The sequence below is a fragment of the Lactuca serriola genome, chromosome 4, assembly GCF_051521515.1.
Source record: "Lactuca serriola cultivar US96UC23 chromosome 4, Lser_US96UC23_V15, whole genome shotgun sequence".
Lineage (NCBI taxonomy): Eukaryota > Viridiplantae > Streptophyta > Magnoliopsida > Asterales > Asteraceae > Lactuca > Lactuca serriola.
The window spans coordinates 92,530,108-92,547,157 of NC_136411.1; the positions used below are offsets into that span (position 1 = coordinate 92,530,108).

At 38.9% G+C, this 17,050-nt stretch overlaps 1 protein-coding gene across 1 annotated transcript; it reads left to right on the top strand.

Annotated features, from left to right (window-relative positions):
- Positions 1-7,447: 7,447 nt before the first annotated feature.
- MORF9 (plastid developmental protein DAG) lies at positions 7,448-9,296 on the top strand. The gene is made up of 5 exons (XM_079039481.1): positions 7,448-7,862; positions 8,288-8,385; positions 8,473-8,538; positions 8,635-8,825; positions 9,080-9,296. Exons 1-4 carry the CDS (start codon positions 7,498-7,500, stop codon positions 8,814-8,816), a joined length of 711 nt encoding a protein of 236 aa, XP_078895607.1. The 5' UTR covers positions 7,448-7,497; the 3' UTR covers positions 8,817-8,825; positions 9,080-9,296.
- The last annotated feature ends 7,754 nt before the right edge of the window (positions 9,297-17,050 follow it).

Below are 17,050 nucleotides of genomic sequence, written 5' to 3' on the forward strand. Positions count from 1 at the left end.
CATGCATGAGTTATGAGCATTTTGGGTTAAGAAATTAAGAGTTTTTATGTGTTGTGACCTTATCAGCCATGCAAGGGCTTAAAGTTGTTAACTTTATGGAGTAAGAGATGTTAGGAAGTCCAGATCCAAGAGTTGAGCTAAGATCTTAACGGGTTAAGACCCAGAAAATGGATTAAGCAAGTCTGAAGGTATGCGCCGTGTAATTCCAGTACGCCCCGCGTACTGGGTTGAGGTCCCCGATCAATTTCTTGAGTGTTTGGGTACGCCCCGCGTAACTCCTTCTGGGGATTTTTGGGCTAAGCATTGTGTTAGGCCTTGAGTGTTGGGCCGGGAGTTTGGACCTCATGTAATAGAGTCTTGGGCTAGAGAAGTGTATGTATGTGCTTTGGGCCTTTGGTTTGGACTTGCCATTTTGGTTGGGAATTGGGCCGTGTGAGGGCCCATTTATTATTGGGCCTTGGTGGGCCCGATGGGCTTAGGGCATTAATGGGCTGATAGGTGGTCTATCTTTAGACCCAATAAGGGAGAGGTTGGACTTAGCTCCTAATTGAGATTATTGTGGGTTTGGCAGAGAGTTAGAGTCCGGTGCGTAGCAGCAGTGATTATAGGAGCTGTTCTTCGTCCGAGGTGAGTCTTCTCACTATACTTTACCTAGAGTGGTAATTAGAGTTATGTGATAGAGTATTTTGTATGCCATTTATATGATGTGATACACTGCATTATTTCTATGTGATTTACGCTATGTATGTTACAGAGTTTACAGAGTTAGGACCGGAAGGTCCACAGAGTTAGGACTAGAGGGTCCATAGAGTTATGGGACTGGAGGGTCCCACTGAGACACATTGACTAGAGGGCCAAACAGAGTTATAGCCTCGAGTAGCTAATATGTGTTGTATGTGGTATTTTGGGGAACTCACTAAGCTTCGTGCTTATAGTGTTATGTGTTATGTGTTTCAGGTTTCAGGTTAGCGAGACGACACCGGCTTGATTGTACACACCAGAAGAAGAGTTATGTTTTGAGGATCCTGGATTTTTAACTATTCAAATATGGAGTTATGTTTTGAAAATTGAACAAATGAGAATGTTTTGCAAGTGTTATGAAGAGTATGCATTTTAAAAGTGAAAAAATTGTTTTAAACTTTCACGACGTTACATTGAGACCTACGGTTGCATCCTTGTATAGATTTTACTCAAGTAGCATAGGTGATCAACCGTTGTTGCTACATGGAAAGTATACAAAAACTCTTTACTTTGTGTTTTTGCAATTGGTTAAACATAATTCTGGAAAACTCTTTCAAAGAAAAAATTATATTTACTATAAAAAGGAAAAACACGAAACATTAGACTCTAAATGTCTAAGTGCCAGGGCACGGACCTGGTCTCCGCGCTGCCACTTGGAGTATGGTTATCCTATGTGGAGTTTGACCATACTCCCTTTTCTCAGCTTTCGTTTTATTTTCGTTCGGGCGCTCTGCTGTGATTGCCTTGTCATAACTGTGTGTCATTTTCTCATTTCCTCCAAGTGTTTCTTGCTAACTTAGGGCTCCTTTATGTTTCCACTATCGGGTCTTGGTGTGAATTTCTCCCATAACTGCCAGTTGAACTATCTGGGGCGTCCAGGGTGTAACCTATCTTGTCGAATGTTGTGTTTTTTTAAAATAGTGTGATATTTTTGCTGTTGCTTTTCTTTAACACGGGTGACGTCTGCCTCTTTGATTTTCGACTGGTTGTGAAAGAGCCAAATTTCATCTTCCATGTTCTACTGGCATTCGCACTTCCCCTTTTCCTTGGCCAAATATGTGTTGTGACCTTGGGGTGTGTCTCCCCTTGATTGGGTGAGAATGCCACTTGCCCTTTTCTGTGTGTGCCAACTAACTTTACGTTTCACACGATTATTTGGGATTTTGTTGTTATCATCAAAGACCCTGCTTGGTTCCTTTCTACAGTGGGGCTTGCGTGCTAGAGTGATTGATGCTCCGTTACTATATGTGTTGTTACCAGTTCCTGGCTTTTTCATGCCAAAGGGGTTTTGTTTATTTTCAAGACTGGTGAAGAGTTGATTCGAGTCTCGAATCATTCTTTGCTTGGGTGTGGCTTGGCCACTGATTGCGGGTTAAACTGACGCTCCTGCCCCCGAGTAGTCAATCCTTTATCTTGTGATTTTTGCTCTGGGTTCTGGCTGAGCTATCTTCGGACCAGTGTTTGCTTCTTTCCGTGAATGGGATGTTGTGAGTCATCTGAATGCATCTCTATGCCTTTTCCTCGACTCATTGGCTAGCGTTTCTGCCACCACTGATATCCTCTGTCGATTCTCCACTTTCTGAAAACTTTCACTTTGACACGATCTGATTTCCTGGTTTGTTTCCTTTTGGGTACTGCATTCATTATCTGGCCTTGTTGCTACGACTGTCGCCGACCCATCTCTTCTGCTGAACTTGAGAATGCCATGGAGGGTGGACGGAATCGCTTGTAATTGAAAGAGTGTGATTCGGCTCAGTAGGATATTATGTTCTGCCAGACAGTCAATGACCCAGAACTCGAGTACTCTCATTATCTTCTCTGCCCCATCATGATTGACTAGTGTAAATAGGAGCATGATTGTGCCTATTGGCCAGATGCCATGACCAGTAAACCCAACCAACGGGCCTCACTGTAGTGGTTGGAGGTACGTTTTCCACTTGATTGGCAACCGCCGAAGGCAATGCTCATAAATTACATTGACCCTGCTTCCATTATCAACGTATACATGCTTAACACGTTTTTAGCTAATAAACCATATTATATGTAATGGGTCGTTCAGATCCCAATGTTCTGGTTTGGGATCACTCATTGAAAAGGCTATGTTAAGCATGTTTTGATTGTATACCGTCACACTGGCTTTTTGACCTTGACAGTTGCTGCATGGGCGAGGCCTAGTGATGGTTAGTATCTCTGGCCTCTTATCATGGACCTTTCCCCCGTCTTTTTGATTTCTAGGTTGGTGTTGGTCTTCATCAAATTTTGTTTTGAGCTCTTTTGCGATTCCAACTATGTTTCCAACCAGCTACTTCTCATCTATTTCCATTTTCAACACCGTGCATTCGGTGGTATCATGATTTTTGCTCTTTTGGTACTCGCAAAACTTGGCCTTGTCCTTTTTCTCCTTTGATTGAGTTTTGCTAATTGCATGGACATCTGCATGACCATTCCTGTTGTCATCTTTGTTGAACGGCATGTACCTCCTTGACATGTGCCTAGAGTGACAATTGTGTTTCTATTGGTTACCCTATTACCTCTCCTGCTGAGTTGAACTTGGTCGGGAAACCGCCCCCTCCTGTTTGATGTACGCGTTGGCTATGACTTTGAGATTGGCCTCCTTTAGCTCTTCTCCGTCAATCTGTCTAAGGTATTTATCCACTCGGGACTTGAGCTCGTCCCTAGATCTGGGGATTGTCCCTTGCATCTTCTTAGATAAGGGCCCCAGAAGCAGACCTTGAGCGAAGGCGACCGTCACTAGATATGCACACAAAATCCGGATCCTCGAAATGAAACCAATCCGATCCGAAATCCGGTTTTGTTCAAAATCGGTTTTGACCAAACCGTATTGGATTTAACTAGTGACTGGATTCAAACCGGTTTGGCTTTTCGGACTAGAAATCGGATTGACCCCCGGATCACAAACCAGATTCTACAAAAAGCGGTTCTTAAACCGTCAGAAAATCTGGCAAAATCTAACAAAATCTGGATCAAACCGATTTCAATCGAATTCGGATTTTTGACCAGATTCGGATTGGATTTTGACCAGATTCGGATTGTTGACCAGATCTGATTGCTGACCGGATCAGATCGGATCCTGGGTTTGTGCATCTCTACCCGTCACCAGGAACTCTTCATGTGCTGGGACATTCAAGGTAGCTAAAGTGAATCGATCGTAGTAGGCATGAATCGAATCTCCTTCTCTTTGCTTACACGTCATCATAGAGTTGGTGTCCCCTTTTCCTTTCCTCAACTGCATGAAGTTATTGAGGAAAAGGTACTTCAGTTGCTCAAAATTCGAAATACTACCTGGTCTCAGAGACTTGAACCATTTTCCTACATTTCCTGTTAGGGTGTAGGGAAAATATGTGCAAGTGAAGCGACGATCCATCTTAAGAGATGTCATCGTCCGTTCGTAGTTGTCGATGTGGTCATCTGGGTCAGAAGTGCGGTAGTATTTCGGCATGTTCGGTATCATCGCAGTGTGTGAGATCTCGTATTGTAGTAGTTCATTGCTGAAATTAGAGCTTGCACTTCGCATAGGGTTGTCCATGTACGAGTACGATATACCATCATCGGCCATATGCTGCTATGCCTGGTAGGGGTTCACGTACATCTGGTTGTACATGGATGCCGGAAGAGATGTACAGTTGATATTGTTGCAAGTTTGGTTGTGACCCAAATTGCTAAAATGCGTATTACCCTGTTGGGTGAACTATGTATGAGTTTGATCCCGTGCACTGTTGTGCAGACGAGTTGAATGGTTTATCAGTCGCCATGAAAGGGGGGAATTCTGCTGCTACTGAGAAATGGACGCCAGGTCCGTAGGAGCTGGATCCCTGGTTGATTGAGGTCTACACGCCTGTAACTTGCGGCTGAGACACTTCTGGGATTGGACCTTGAGCCTATTATACGAATGGGTTGAACACTGGTGGTTGTTGTATGAACAACGACACGTGGGGCATGCCTGCCATGGTGGCATATAGGTAGATCACCGATGAATATTATGATTGTAGTTAAAATATTGTGAGGGATCCAGGTTTCGGTGCCTGATCTGTGTGGAAACGATTATTGCTGAGAAACATGTATCTATGTTTGTTGTGTTGCGACAATCTGTGCAGTGGTGGTTACAATTGTTGCTTGCTGAGATGGGTTAATTGTTGGACGCCATAGACTGGCTATGTAAGTTGCCGCCATTTCAGCTGCAGAGCTGGATGGTGTCTGTGAGACTAGCATGCAATTTGAAGCATGTTCTTAATGAATGGAAACTTGCCCTCCGTCTAACTGTTGCATTGGACACACCGGGATTTTCTCCGCTGCCCCCGACGTCACCAGAATTTGCCTACCATCTTTGCTCTTTGGTTTTGCTTCGTGGATGTATCGTTCTGGAGATACGTCCAGATGGCGCCAAATGTTGTGATAAGTCGGAGATGGTAGGATTGAGGTCAAGGGTGGGTGTTGAGTTGATTCCTTTTCCTAATATCATAGTACACAAAAAAGAGATAATCGTTAGACAACGTCCGGGAGTGGTTCCCAGGACGAAGCTCTGACGATCAAGTTAGAATTGTTTCAGAGAGAAGATAGAGAATGACTTAGAAAAAGAGTCCTGTCCCCTTCTCCGTGGGGAAGAAGGGTTCTTTTATACCTGATCGAGAGACACGTGCCTCCTAACTGATTCTATTGAGCCTTCCCTTTTGAGACCTGACGTGGCGGATCTGTATTGAAGGATCCTACATTACGTCTTTCTATCTCGTTCCCTCATTGGCTAGAGGGGAATCTTCGATATGATCATGATCGTGCCTATCGTCAGATAGGCAAGTGGAGTTCTCTGACTGGTTGCACGTTTGTCGGGGTATTTCTCCTGGGGAGAAGAGGGTAAGGCGCAGTTCTACCCCTTAACCGCCATACTAGTGAGTCCATGCAGGCAGAGGCCTGACCTTGGCCTCAGACTGGGTATAACCAGACTCTAACTAGGCTAAGCTTGGCACTAGTTTGACTTTTCTTCTTTAATGTTTTTCCTGAGGGATATGTTAACTGTATGATTAAAGAAGAATAGAGAAAAGGTTCCACGAGTGGAACCAGGCAAGATAGTTCTTTTAATAACGTATATATAGTCCCTGGTGAATTAAGAGTAAGGAATATGTGAGAGATTCAAGAAAACAAGAATGGTTAAGGATCCATGAGGGTCATAAGAGAGGGGAGTAAGTCTGGATGAGTGTACCTGGTAATGCTAGTAGGATGTTGTTTCCCTTAGATGATAGATGAGAGTACAGTATGAGATGTTACTGTTGGGTCTACATGAGAACAGAATGCTGAGACATTAGAGTTAATAGTAGAGAGATAAAGAGTAAGAAGAATATAAGAAAGCATGCTAAAATTTAGAGATATGAAAAAAAACATAGTAAGAGATAGAGAAGAGCATGCATGGAGTATATAGACGAGTAGAGAAATATAATGTGAAAGAAAGAAATAAAGAGAATATAGAATATGTGTAGAGTAAGATATGAGAAGAGATATTTGATATGAAAGAAGAGAACAAAGTAGGATAAGATGAGAAAAAAGAAGAAAAGATAGATAAGAAGAGAAAGAATAACAATGTATGCTATAAGAATAAAAGATTAGAGTACAAAGTAAGAAAGAGAAGAAAAAAAAGACATAACATGAAAAGATAGAAAGAGTAAATGAACATGAAAATAGAAAGAATATAACTCACCAGACCTGTGGTCTAATGTAATAGATATGTTTCATGGTTTGTAGGTTCAGGTAGTAGCGAGTGTACATGAAGAAGGTTGGAGCATAAGGACTTAGTATAGAAGAATATTTTTTTATAAAAAATGTATTTTTCCTTGTTGCTTATTTAATAGATAGATTTTATTGTAAAATTGTGATTAAAACCTAAGATTTAAAGTGTTTTAATTTTAGCAGAATTCCACATTTTATAGATAAAACTCTGATAATTCCCTTAGATATTTGTATAGAAAATTTGGGTTGTTACGCAATCTGTAGATGGGTGAAGCTTATTGTTCCTTCTTGGAATTCAATTAAAGAACTTTGGACTTGGGTGGATTCGGTTCAATTGCAATCCCCAACGAAATCAATGTTCGAAGCAATTATATGACTGCTTTGTGGCTTCCGGTTCAACCGCCGAATCAATCCGGTTTTTCTAAAATCACTCCAAATATATTACAAAATATATAACCATAAGTTTTCATCAATTTACATACATCAAAAAGAAAATAAAGTATATTATTGAAACAAAATATAGTTTTAGATGAATACAAATACATCAAAAAACTTTATAACATTTCTCATGTGTATTTATTCAATTTTAAATATGTCTAAATAGATATGAAAAGACCACCACAATTTGTTATGCAAAATATTTTATTTCAATGTATTTTTATTAAATTTAACCGATTCAACCGAGTTTTTGTACAAACCTGTCGGTTTGTTTTAGTTAAAACATAAAAATAAAACCAATACTAGTTAAACCACTCTATTTTTCGATTTCTGATCCAACGGATTCGACCGACCAATTCAAATTGATTTTTAAAAGATTGGTTTTTATGCTACAAAGTACAATCTCCATCGTTTTTATATGCATAAATTTGTGAGTCGTGGACCAGGTAATTTTCAGCTTGATAGACCATATAGCCCAAGACGGAAGCCCAAACCTCTGATGCGTCAAAATGAAAAATATCGCTTTGTTTTCCCTTCAAACTTCACCCTTATCCCTCTTTTGCTTCATCTCTAACACTTCCAATGGCTACTCTCAATTTCTCAATCCTCTCTAAAACCCTAACCCCTAAATCCCCAAATCCTATTTCTAAACCCTCTTCATTCATCACTTCTAACCTTCCTTTCGTCAATTCTCAATCCCTAAAACCCATTTTCACACAAACCATTCCAAAGTCGTCCCGGGTTCGGACACACCAAATAAGGGCAGCAGTCGATGGGGATTATTCGTCGAGAAGAAGCAGTAGTAGTGAACCCAGGGAGACCATTATGTTACCTGGATGCGATTATAATCATTGGTTGATAGTCATGGAGTTTCCGAAGGATCCTGCTCCGACCAGAGAGCAAATGATTGACACTTACCTCAATACACTTGCTTCTGTTCTTGGCAGGTACGATTTTCTCCTTTATTTTCTAAAATCTCAGCATCTTTAATCTTTTTATAAGTTCTTTATCACCTGGTTAATATGTGGTTATCACTCAAGTATCGCGTCCATATTTCAAAATGTTGAATTTGTTATCGATCCTTAACATTGTATAACATTGGATTTTGCAAAGGTGTTTGTAGTTATGTCTAACTGGAATATGTAAATATGAATGTTTATTAAACATCGTTTCAAACTTTTTCTTATCCATATAGAAATGTGTAGCCATAATAGTAATGTACATACAATATCTTCACACATAACATCAACAAACTTACAATTCATAATAAGCAACATATTTACATTGTTTTAGAAGTAAATCGATCTTTACTTGTTTGCATAAAATGAATTTTTTAGACCTTAAATAATTCTGCTAAAATTGTGAATGCTAGTATGGAAGAAGCAAAGAAGAACATGTATGCTTTTAGCACTACCACATACACCGGGTTCCAGTGCACTGTATCTGAAGAAACATCTGAAAAATTCAAAGGTAAGTAATCATACCAATAACATTATTAAGTTTTTTTTTTTTGGAAAAAAAATTATATCAAATGTCTACATGCTTCTTAATTTGTAGGATTACCTGGAGTGCTTTGGGTATTGCCTGATTCATACATTGATGTGAAGAACAAGGACTATGGAGGTGATTTATTTAATTTTTTTGCTAAAAGTTTGTGAAAAAAGACATAGATTTTATTATGACATGTCACATATTGATGTTTATGTTTATAATTCTTAGGTGATAAATATGTGAATGGAGAAATAATTCCATGTCAATATCCAACATATCAACCAAAACCACGAAAACAATCAAAATATGAGAGTAAAAGATATGTAAGACAAAGAGATGGACCTCCTCCTGAGCAAAGAAGACCAAAGCAAGAGGCAACTTCCACCTCTTCTGAATCACCTTCTACATGATATCTCATGGTAAGGACATTGATGAGGATGAGGGCATTTATGTCTTTTTAACAAACAAGAGATTTAGGGTAGTCCCTTTCCCACCTTTTTAGGTGGGACAAAAAGACATAAAGACAAAAAGCTGCAAATTTTGTCTCATTGACATCGGTCTTGTCACAGTCCAATGCAAGCAAAACACAGTACAAGTTTGTTCTGTTCTGTCTTGTTCTGTCCTGTGCTAGACTGTATAAATTGGGTGTTATATAGTGTACTTGTTTTTGTAGGGTGGCAACCATAAGTTGAGAATGAAGACACTATGGGAAATGCTAGCAACATCTTGTAGCCATGTCTATGAAATCAAGAAGAAGAAGAAGAAAGAGATTTCTGCTTATGATGTGGTTTAATTTTGTTAAATTTTAGGGCAGAAATTATGTGAAAACTTTGCGCGGCTTGTAGTTGAAAACTATATAATATATGTGATCGATTTAGTTATTGAATTAATTCCGTTCAAAACTTATTTGAGAAAATAATAACATACTGTGGGAAATAGATGAAAAAATAAACTAGGGCAAAATTAGTATAAAGGGAGGAATTGATAAAAAGCCTGTAAAATATTATTATTTTCTTAAAAATTATTGTGAAAACAGAAAATTGCATAAAACTTTGTGTATATATATATATATATATATATATATATATATATATATATATATATATATATATATAAAGGGTTAGGTTATAAATGTTCTAATTATCTTTTTTGTGTATTTAGGATTGATTGTAGACCAATCATTTAAATTATTTCAATAAAGTAATTAATGCATATTATATATTGAAGATATAATAGGTATTAATTAAATCTTTAGCATTTAATATGTATTAATTAACTTCTTAAAATAACTAAAATAATTGGTCTAGAATCAATTTTACATTCACACAATAGATAGTAGAAATATTTGAATCTAACTTTCTTTCTCTTTCTCTATCACAACCTCAAATTATCATTTGTATAATTTCCTCATTCAAACACTCCAATTATTAGTCAATAATATTTCAATACATTTTTGGCCGGGTTTAAGTTCGTTTGGTGTTTCATTTTATTTTTTCGTTGAGCGATTAAATAAAAGGAAGTGCTGTTATTAGTGAAATGTAACGAACAAAACAATTCAACACCTTAGCTAGGTGTTCACGGCCAAACAAAGGGTGTTTGGGCCGTAAACACCCTTTCCCCCAAGACTCATGCATATAGCATGAGTTTACACTCTTGGCCTCATTTATCCACTTCCCACTCAAGAACTCAAGACTTTTCTCTCACGTATCATAAATTCATATCTTCAAAACCGCCAAATAGGTAAGTTTCCCTTCCTAGATTCTTTCCTTCAACACTTAATCTAGTGTTTTTACACCTCTTCATCCATGGAATTTCGATTTTTACTTAGATCTTCAAGTGATCTTCAAAGCACCAAGAACACATTTACGTTTTTTGGGCCCTAAAACACCCTTGCAAGCTTCATATAAGTAAGTATACCACTCCTAGCTAATTGTTTACTTAAAATACTTGCAAATCCATGCACTAAACACCCAAAAACCCCAAGAACATGTGTTTACGGTTTGGGGACCTCCCAAAACCGTAAACACCCCTTAAGGGTGTTTTAATGCCCCAAACTCCTTCCAATGCTTGGCTAATGAACTAGGATCTTGCACGAATGATCTAAGAACCACAAAACATGAAATGGATGGAGTGATCATGAGTTTACGACAGTAAACTCATGGGTTTACGGTAGTAAACTCCCAAAAATGGTCCAAGGGCCGTAAACTCCAAAAAGTATACCATTTCGAGCCCTAACCACTTCCTAAGCCCTTGAATCAACCCTAGAACCCTCCTATGTGAAGCATAAGACCTTGAAGCGCTCAAACACACCACTACCATGAGTTTATGGCCGTAAAATCATGGGGGATATGGTTCAAAAATCGTAAACACCCCTAAGGTCTACCATTTGAAGTGTAAACTCCATAGTGAGGCCATACACTCCTTAGATGCAACCCTTAGCACTCCTAGCACTTGAAGCAAAGTGTTTTCATGCATTAGAGTGTCTTTACTTAATTAATTAGTGATTAAATAACTAATTAGATACATTTATGTATCACTACATGTTACATAGGATCCGTGTGTGTGTCCAAGTCCTCGCTTGGCACCTAGCATCCTACCCGACACTTCCATCCACTCCACTCACTGCAGGTGAGTTCATACCCCTTAATCAACCTTTTAAATGCTTTTATGGGGGGGGGGGGGGGATACAAGTTGAATCAAACAAGTTATAGTATCAATCACATGTGATTTATGACTTGCAACCAGAAATGATTTTCTATACTTTTAACTACTTTGCCAACAAAACTGCTTTAAATGTTTATCAAACTCAATTTTTCGTGTTAAATTGTTATAAAACTATTTCCGAACTCTTTTAAAACCTCTTTTTGTTCCCAAACCATAGCCACATCAATATATTTATATAAGTAAGACTTGAAGGACTTAGGACTGATAGCTCACCTTACTTCCTGTTCTTGTTTGATTGTGGACTTAGGGTATCTTGTTATCTGTCCGACTGTCATTGAATTCTTAGTTATATATCATATATATTTTTGTTGGATATAAAAGTCTTCAGTTCAGTGCAATACCTTGTGTATCAAAGGCATGCGATTAACATTTCTATTTAACTATAATAGGTATAGTTAAGGATTACCGCTCATTACTACTATTACCATGACACTCACCAGAGTTAGTACAGTTACGAGTCAATACATGCTAAAGACTATGTAAATAAAATACTATATACTATACAAGAGAACACTCTATACATTATACCAGAAGGTACATTATACACTAATACAAGAGAATATACTAAAACAGAATGTGACATACTACTTCTCGATACGACACTTCATTGTGCTATCACCTCGTAACCAGAGTCTCCTAGAGGGAGAGCGGGCATTATGTGTATAAATCTATACGGGACAGACACTCCCATATCCCGACTGCTAGCTACAGTCCGAGCCGACTAGGCCTAGGGGTGACAAAACGTCACTATACTACGTGTGACCTGGAGGGTCATCAGTTATTCGATCGTCAATCAACATGATTACATACGAATTCACACTCAGACCTTTGATTAACACATTAATAATTAAAGGCAAAAAAGACTCCCCGAGGTGTATTGTGAATTTAATACTACCTGGAGTCTGCATTTTTATTTCACACAGCCGGCAGTGACACTACTGGGGTAAAACATTATTTTCCCATTCACTTTATAGGAATGAAGTCTAAAACTATATTTACATATTGATAGTTTCACTTGGAAAACTTTTACACTTTCAAAAGGATCAAACATACAAATAACCGGTTCTTGGTAGAAGACTACTTTTACTGGAAAATATAGGATTTTCTAGGGAACATACTATTTTCAAACGTTGATGACAACTATTATATTACTTGATTGTAAACACTTTTATACAAGCAATGACACTAAATACTTATGAACTCACCAGCTTTATGCTGATACTCATTTTCAAAATAACTTGTATTCTCAGGTCATCAGTAGACAGGTTCAGATGCAGCTTTGAGGAGATGGAGTACATACAAGCCTCCTTTTTATTTTGATTATACTTTTGGTGTCTAACATAACTATACAGAACACGCTTGTATTACAATTATTATATTAATGCAATGGATGTTGTTGCTTGCTTTTACTATTATGCATTTTTATGATACTGTACATGACATCCTCCACCCCAGAACATATTCCGCCGTTCTCGGTTTTGGGGTGTGACGGATTGGTATCAGAGCTTTGTTTATAGTGAATCAAGTATATCAGCCCATAAAAGATATACAAACTATAAACACATCGGGATTAAAAAACTCTGACCAAGAATATATACTTTAAATAATAAAATATTTAACTAAGTATATATATACATCCATTAATACAAAGGGTGAGTATCATACTAGAATAGTACAAAGGTATTAAGATTGTTGAACAGCACAATTAGGCTTAGAGACATATAGTCAAATCTGGGTGGATGTAGCCTGATTAACTACGTTTTCCTAGGAGTGACTAGCATGTGCCTAAGAATGGTTGTGGTGTTGCAACAAGTCTAAAAACTTACCAACACCACTTCAAGAACATATGAACAAGAATACTATAGGAGTATTCTGCATTCTGTGATTTACATATGTGAGAACTAAAAGGGTCGTTACTAGTTGGGCAATAGTTGCTAAGTGGATACTCTACGGTTACATGTGACTAAGACGCTTTACTTCATGTTCCTTGTTTGGTTGTGGATTTAGAGTTAGGGTCACTTATTCGAAGGTCTATCCTGTCTCGGGTACATGTAATTGGTACGCACTATGCAAGTATTGGGTCGACTAATAACGATCGTCTTATAAGTATCTTATATTGGTACGTCTATTAACTTTTCTTTCCCCATTCTTGCATAGATAACATGGTTGGCTTCCACCATCCCGACGATTCGTACTATCCGAACCAAGGCATTGGAGGATGGCTCGATGAAGAGTCAGAAGATGCTCACCCAATCCCTTTGGATGATCACCGTGTAGAAGGCTTTTCGAATAGTTCCGACTCCGAACCAGAAGTCAACAACCTACCCTCAGTAGCTCCAAACCACAACCCCCGTTCAGCATTTCAAGGCCCCACTCCCATGTGGGCAACAACCTTGAATCGATGGAGCGATGAACACGGCCAACTTTTACCTTTCGACGGAGACCGAAGCTTTTACAACATAAGCGAGGGTGGATCGACTGATCAAGCCCTACCCGTCATGGTTCGGAGGATTGCTAGGAACGTCGAACAAGGTCATGCAGCCATCGGCAGAGTTGTGGAAATTGATGCCAACTCTAACCTTAACACTTTCCGTATCCACCAACTTGAAGAAGCTATGGATAGGACTAGGAGGACCAATAAGGCTCTTCAGCAACAACTAACTGCATCCCGAGCCGAAGTCAGGGAACTCCGAGTGCGTCAGAGGGCTCAGGAACGACATCTTCAAGAAGTTGTACGCCAACTGGCTGATCTTAGGGTTCGCCCCAGAGATACCCGTCGCCAGTAGAAGATGTCAACTCATCTTCCTCTTTTGATTAAGGAATAGCCTTTTCTTTTCTATGCTTGGTAGAGCACTTGTCTGTAAACATTCCTAAACTTGAAAGTTGTGACATCCCTATTTTTACGGCCAGAAAAGACCGATTTTGTTTATGCTTTATAAAAATCATAGTATCTCTTTTAATAAAAATGTTGCGAAATTTGTTCCCAGAAAAACATGATAATCGCGTTATCAAAGCATTTCTAAAGAAATATATTTTTATTCACTTTTAAAACATTTGGGATGTCATCGTCAATACAGAAACATAAGCATAAACAGAACTTACATTCATTTACTCTAGTGATCTACATCTCTTTTAAATCTCTCAGTGTAATGTGACTTCATATCAACACCTGTGATATAAATAAACTGAGTGGGTCAGGTTGGGAAACCTGGTGAGTACATGGGGTTTTCAACCCACAATAATATAATTATTATGTTTAAACAATCAAACAATCAACCCAATTACCCATCCCCATTATCTTCTTTATTCTTAAGGATCTACCCTAAGAATCAGATATTTCTCATTCATTCATTCCTAAGGATCATCCTAAGGAAACAACGTGAAGTCCATTGTTGCCAATGACACATTGTCACTTAGGCGCAACTGCCAGAATTGGGACATTTTCTATGAGGCGCTTCTCCCAGTATAGACCATTAAATGCTACTGTCATGGTCATAAGGCTCCATATTAGGTGCAGCTGCCGATATTGTCCTTAGAGCGCAGCTGCTAGGACGTTTACTGTAGATCTAAAACATCTACGGGTTGTGGCGCAACTGCCAGTGCTCATCTATAGGGTACTAGGTCCACTGCTGCCAATGTATACCTATAGGGAACTAGGTCCATACTACTAATGTTCCTTTATTTCAGCTTTTATCCCTCATCATTCATCTACCCATGTTTTACCCAACATATTTTGTAGATATAAAATACTTTATACAATTTACATCATTTAAAACATGTATAAAAATCTTTCACCGGCATAGACAACAAGTATTCAGACAATATGCACACATAGCACATAATTTATAATAAAATACTTCATATCTATGTGTAAGATGAAAGGGACCATGCACTCACCTGATAAGGTGATGACTTGGTACTCGGACAACACTTCGTTACTGTTAAAACAATTTCCATCGGACAAAACCTAGTATCATTACCACTAGAGTTTAGTCTAACGACAACCGCAACAAATTAATAGTCTAGATATTATTATTATTATATAAGCGTTAAATAAAACTCAATATAACTCATAATAATATCCCAAATAATTATTTTAAGGTCCTAATAACATTATTATATCGAAACATAAGCTATGCTAAAGATAGGGTAGACGTAGCTCACTTACAGCGGGTTTTCTCGAAAACCGGGCTTCGCTGGAGCAGTGTTTCCGAGCCGAAAGACCCTTTTTCTCGGGACTTCCTTCGGGTGCTAGGGGGTTTACCTAGGCTTTAGGGGGGTTTGGGAGGCTAGAGAGAGAAACTAGAGAGAGAAAGAATGTTGGAGAGGTGTGAAGAGAAGTGAATACCCGGCACCTCTATTTATAGGAGGCCTGACTGGTGGACTCGCCGAGTCTGAGTCATGACTCACCGAGTTGGTGCATGTGGCACCCTTCTGGTGGTGCCACGTGTCCTCCTCTGGTGGTGCCACGTCACCCCTTATCGCGTATTAGCCTGTAAACTTAGAAAAATCATAACTCTCGCATACGAGCTCCGTTTTCGACGATCTTTATATCCACGTGTAGGTAAAATCAAAATCTAAAACTTTCATTTAGACTACGTCGGCTAATTCTCGACCGATCTCAAATTTAACAGTAGCAGGCGTTTAGACTGTTAAATGACCGCGAAGAATTCGTAACTCCTTCATACGAACTCCATTTTCGTCCATATTTTTACCGTTGAGTTCCTATTAATGAGATCTTCAACTATCATTTAGGTCGTGTAAGTCAAAAACCGCTCGAACTAAAATTCGAGTTTCGGGCCGTGCACTGCTAAGCCGAATCTTAGAAAAATCATAACTTCTTCATACGAAGTCAGATTTGGGCGTTCTTTTTATGGATTTTCTCGGTTTAACATATTCTATGACTTTATTTTAGATCAATAAGGCTAAAAAGTCCTCCATCGTAAATTCACTATTTACGTCTCCCGGTGTCGTGCCGGTTTTGCCGTAAAACTTCGGCGGATCATAACTTCTTCGTTATAACTCGGATTTCGGCGTTCTTTATATGTACGGAAACCTTGTGACATATACTAAAACTTGGTTCAAATTATTTATTCTAAATAATCTTTTGCCGAAAAGTCGTTTTCGACACTTATTGCATCTAAATTGACTAGCCCGGATCTACGGGCGTTACAAAAGTACTCCAACTAGACTTCTAAGCTGCCCACATTTTCCCTATGGTTTGATGTAAGACCTACTATTAGGTCTTTTTCCTGAACTTATTTGCATCGGTAATACCAGTAATATTGGCAGTTATCTAACCTGTTAGAAAAGTCTATACTCTTATATTCCTCTACTCTGTATTATGACTCTATCTGATAGTTGGACTATGGTGATTTTGTCCATGAAACACTCTCATCATATTCATGGTCGATTCTCACTATTACCATCACTTTTCATAACTTTCAGTAAAAGATTTCGCCCCGTCCACGTCCAAACAGGGGCAGACCTGCAACTCAAAACACACCTCCTCCTCCTCCTCCACAGTTCGATGCGGTGATGTTTCAGACAGTTGTAACTGCAGCTATGGCCCAAATAAATTCCGGTGATGCAAGTTGAGCTGGAATGGGCACCAACTATAGGCATGGTGAAATCCATCCGTGTACACAGGGGTGTACCTATAAGGATTTCATGAGTTGTAAACCAACATTCTTCAATGGGACCGGAGGGATCATTGCACTGTCCCAATGGATCGAAAGAACTGAAGTCGTTTTCAAGATGTTCTCATGCCCCGAGGAAAGCAAGATAAAGTTCGTTGTTTGCACCTTCACTGAAAGGGCCTTGACGTGGTGGAATGGCCATGTCAAATCACTCTCCTTGGTAACAGCCAACGCCATGGGCTGGGACACACTGAAGGAACTTATGACAAGGGAGTACTGCC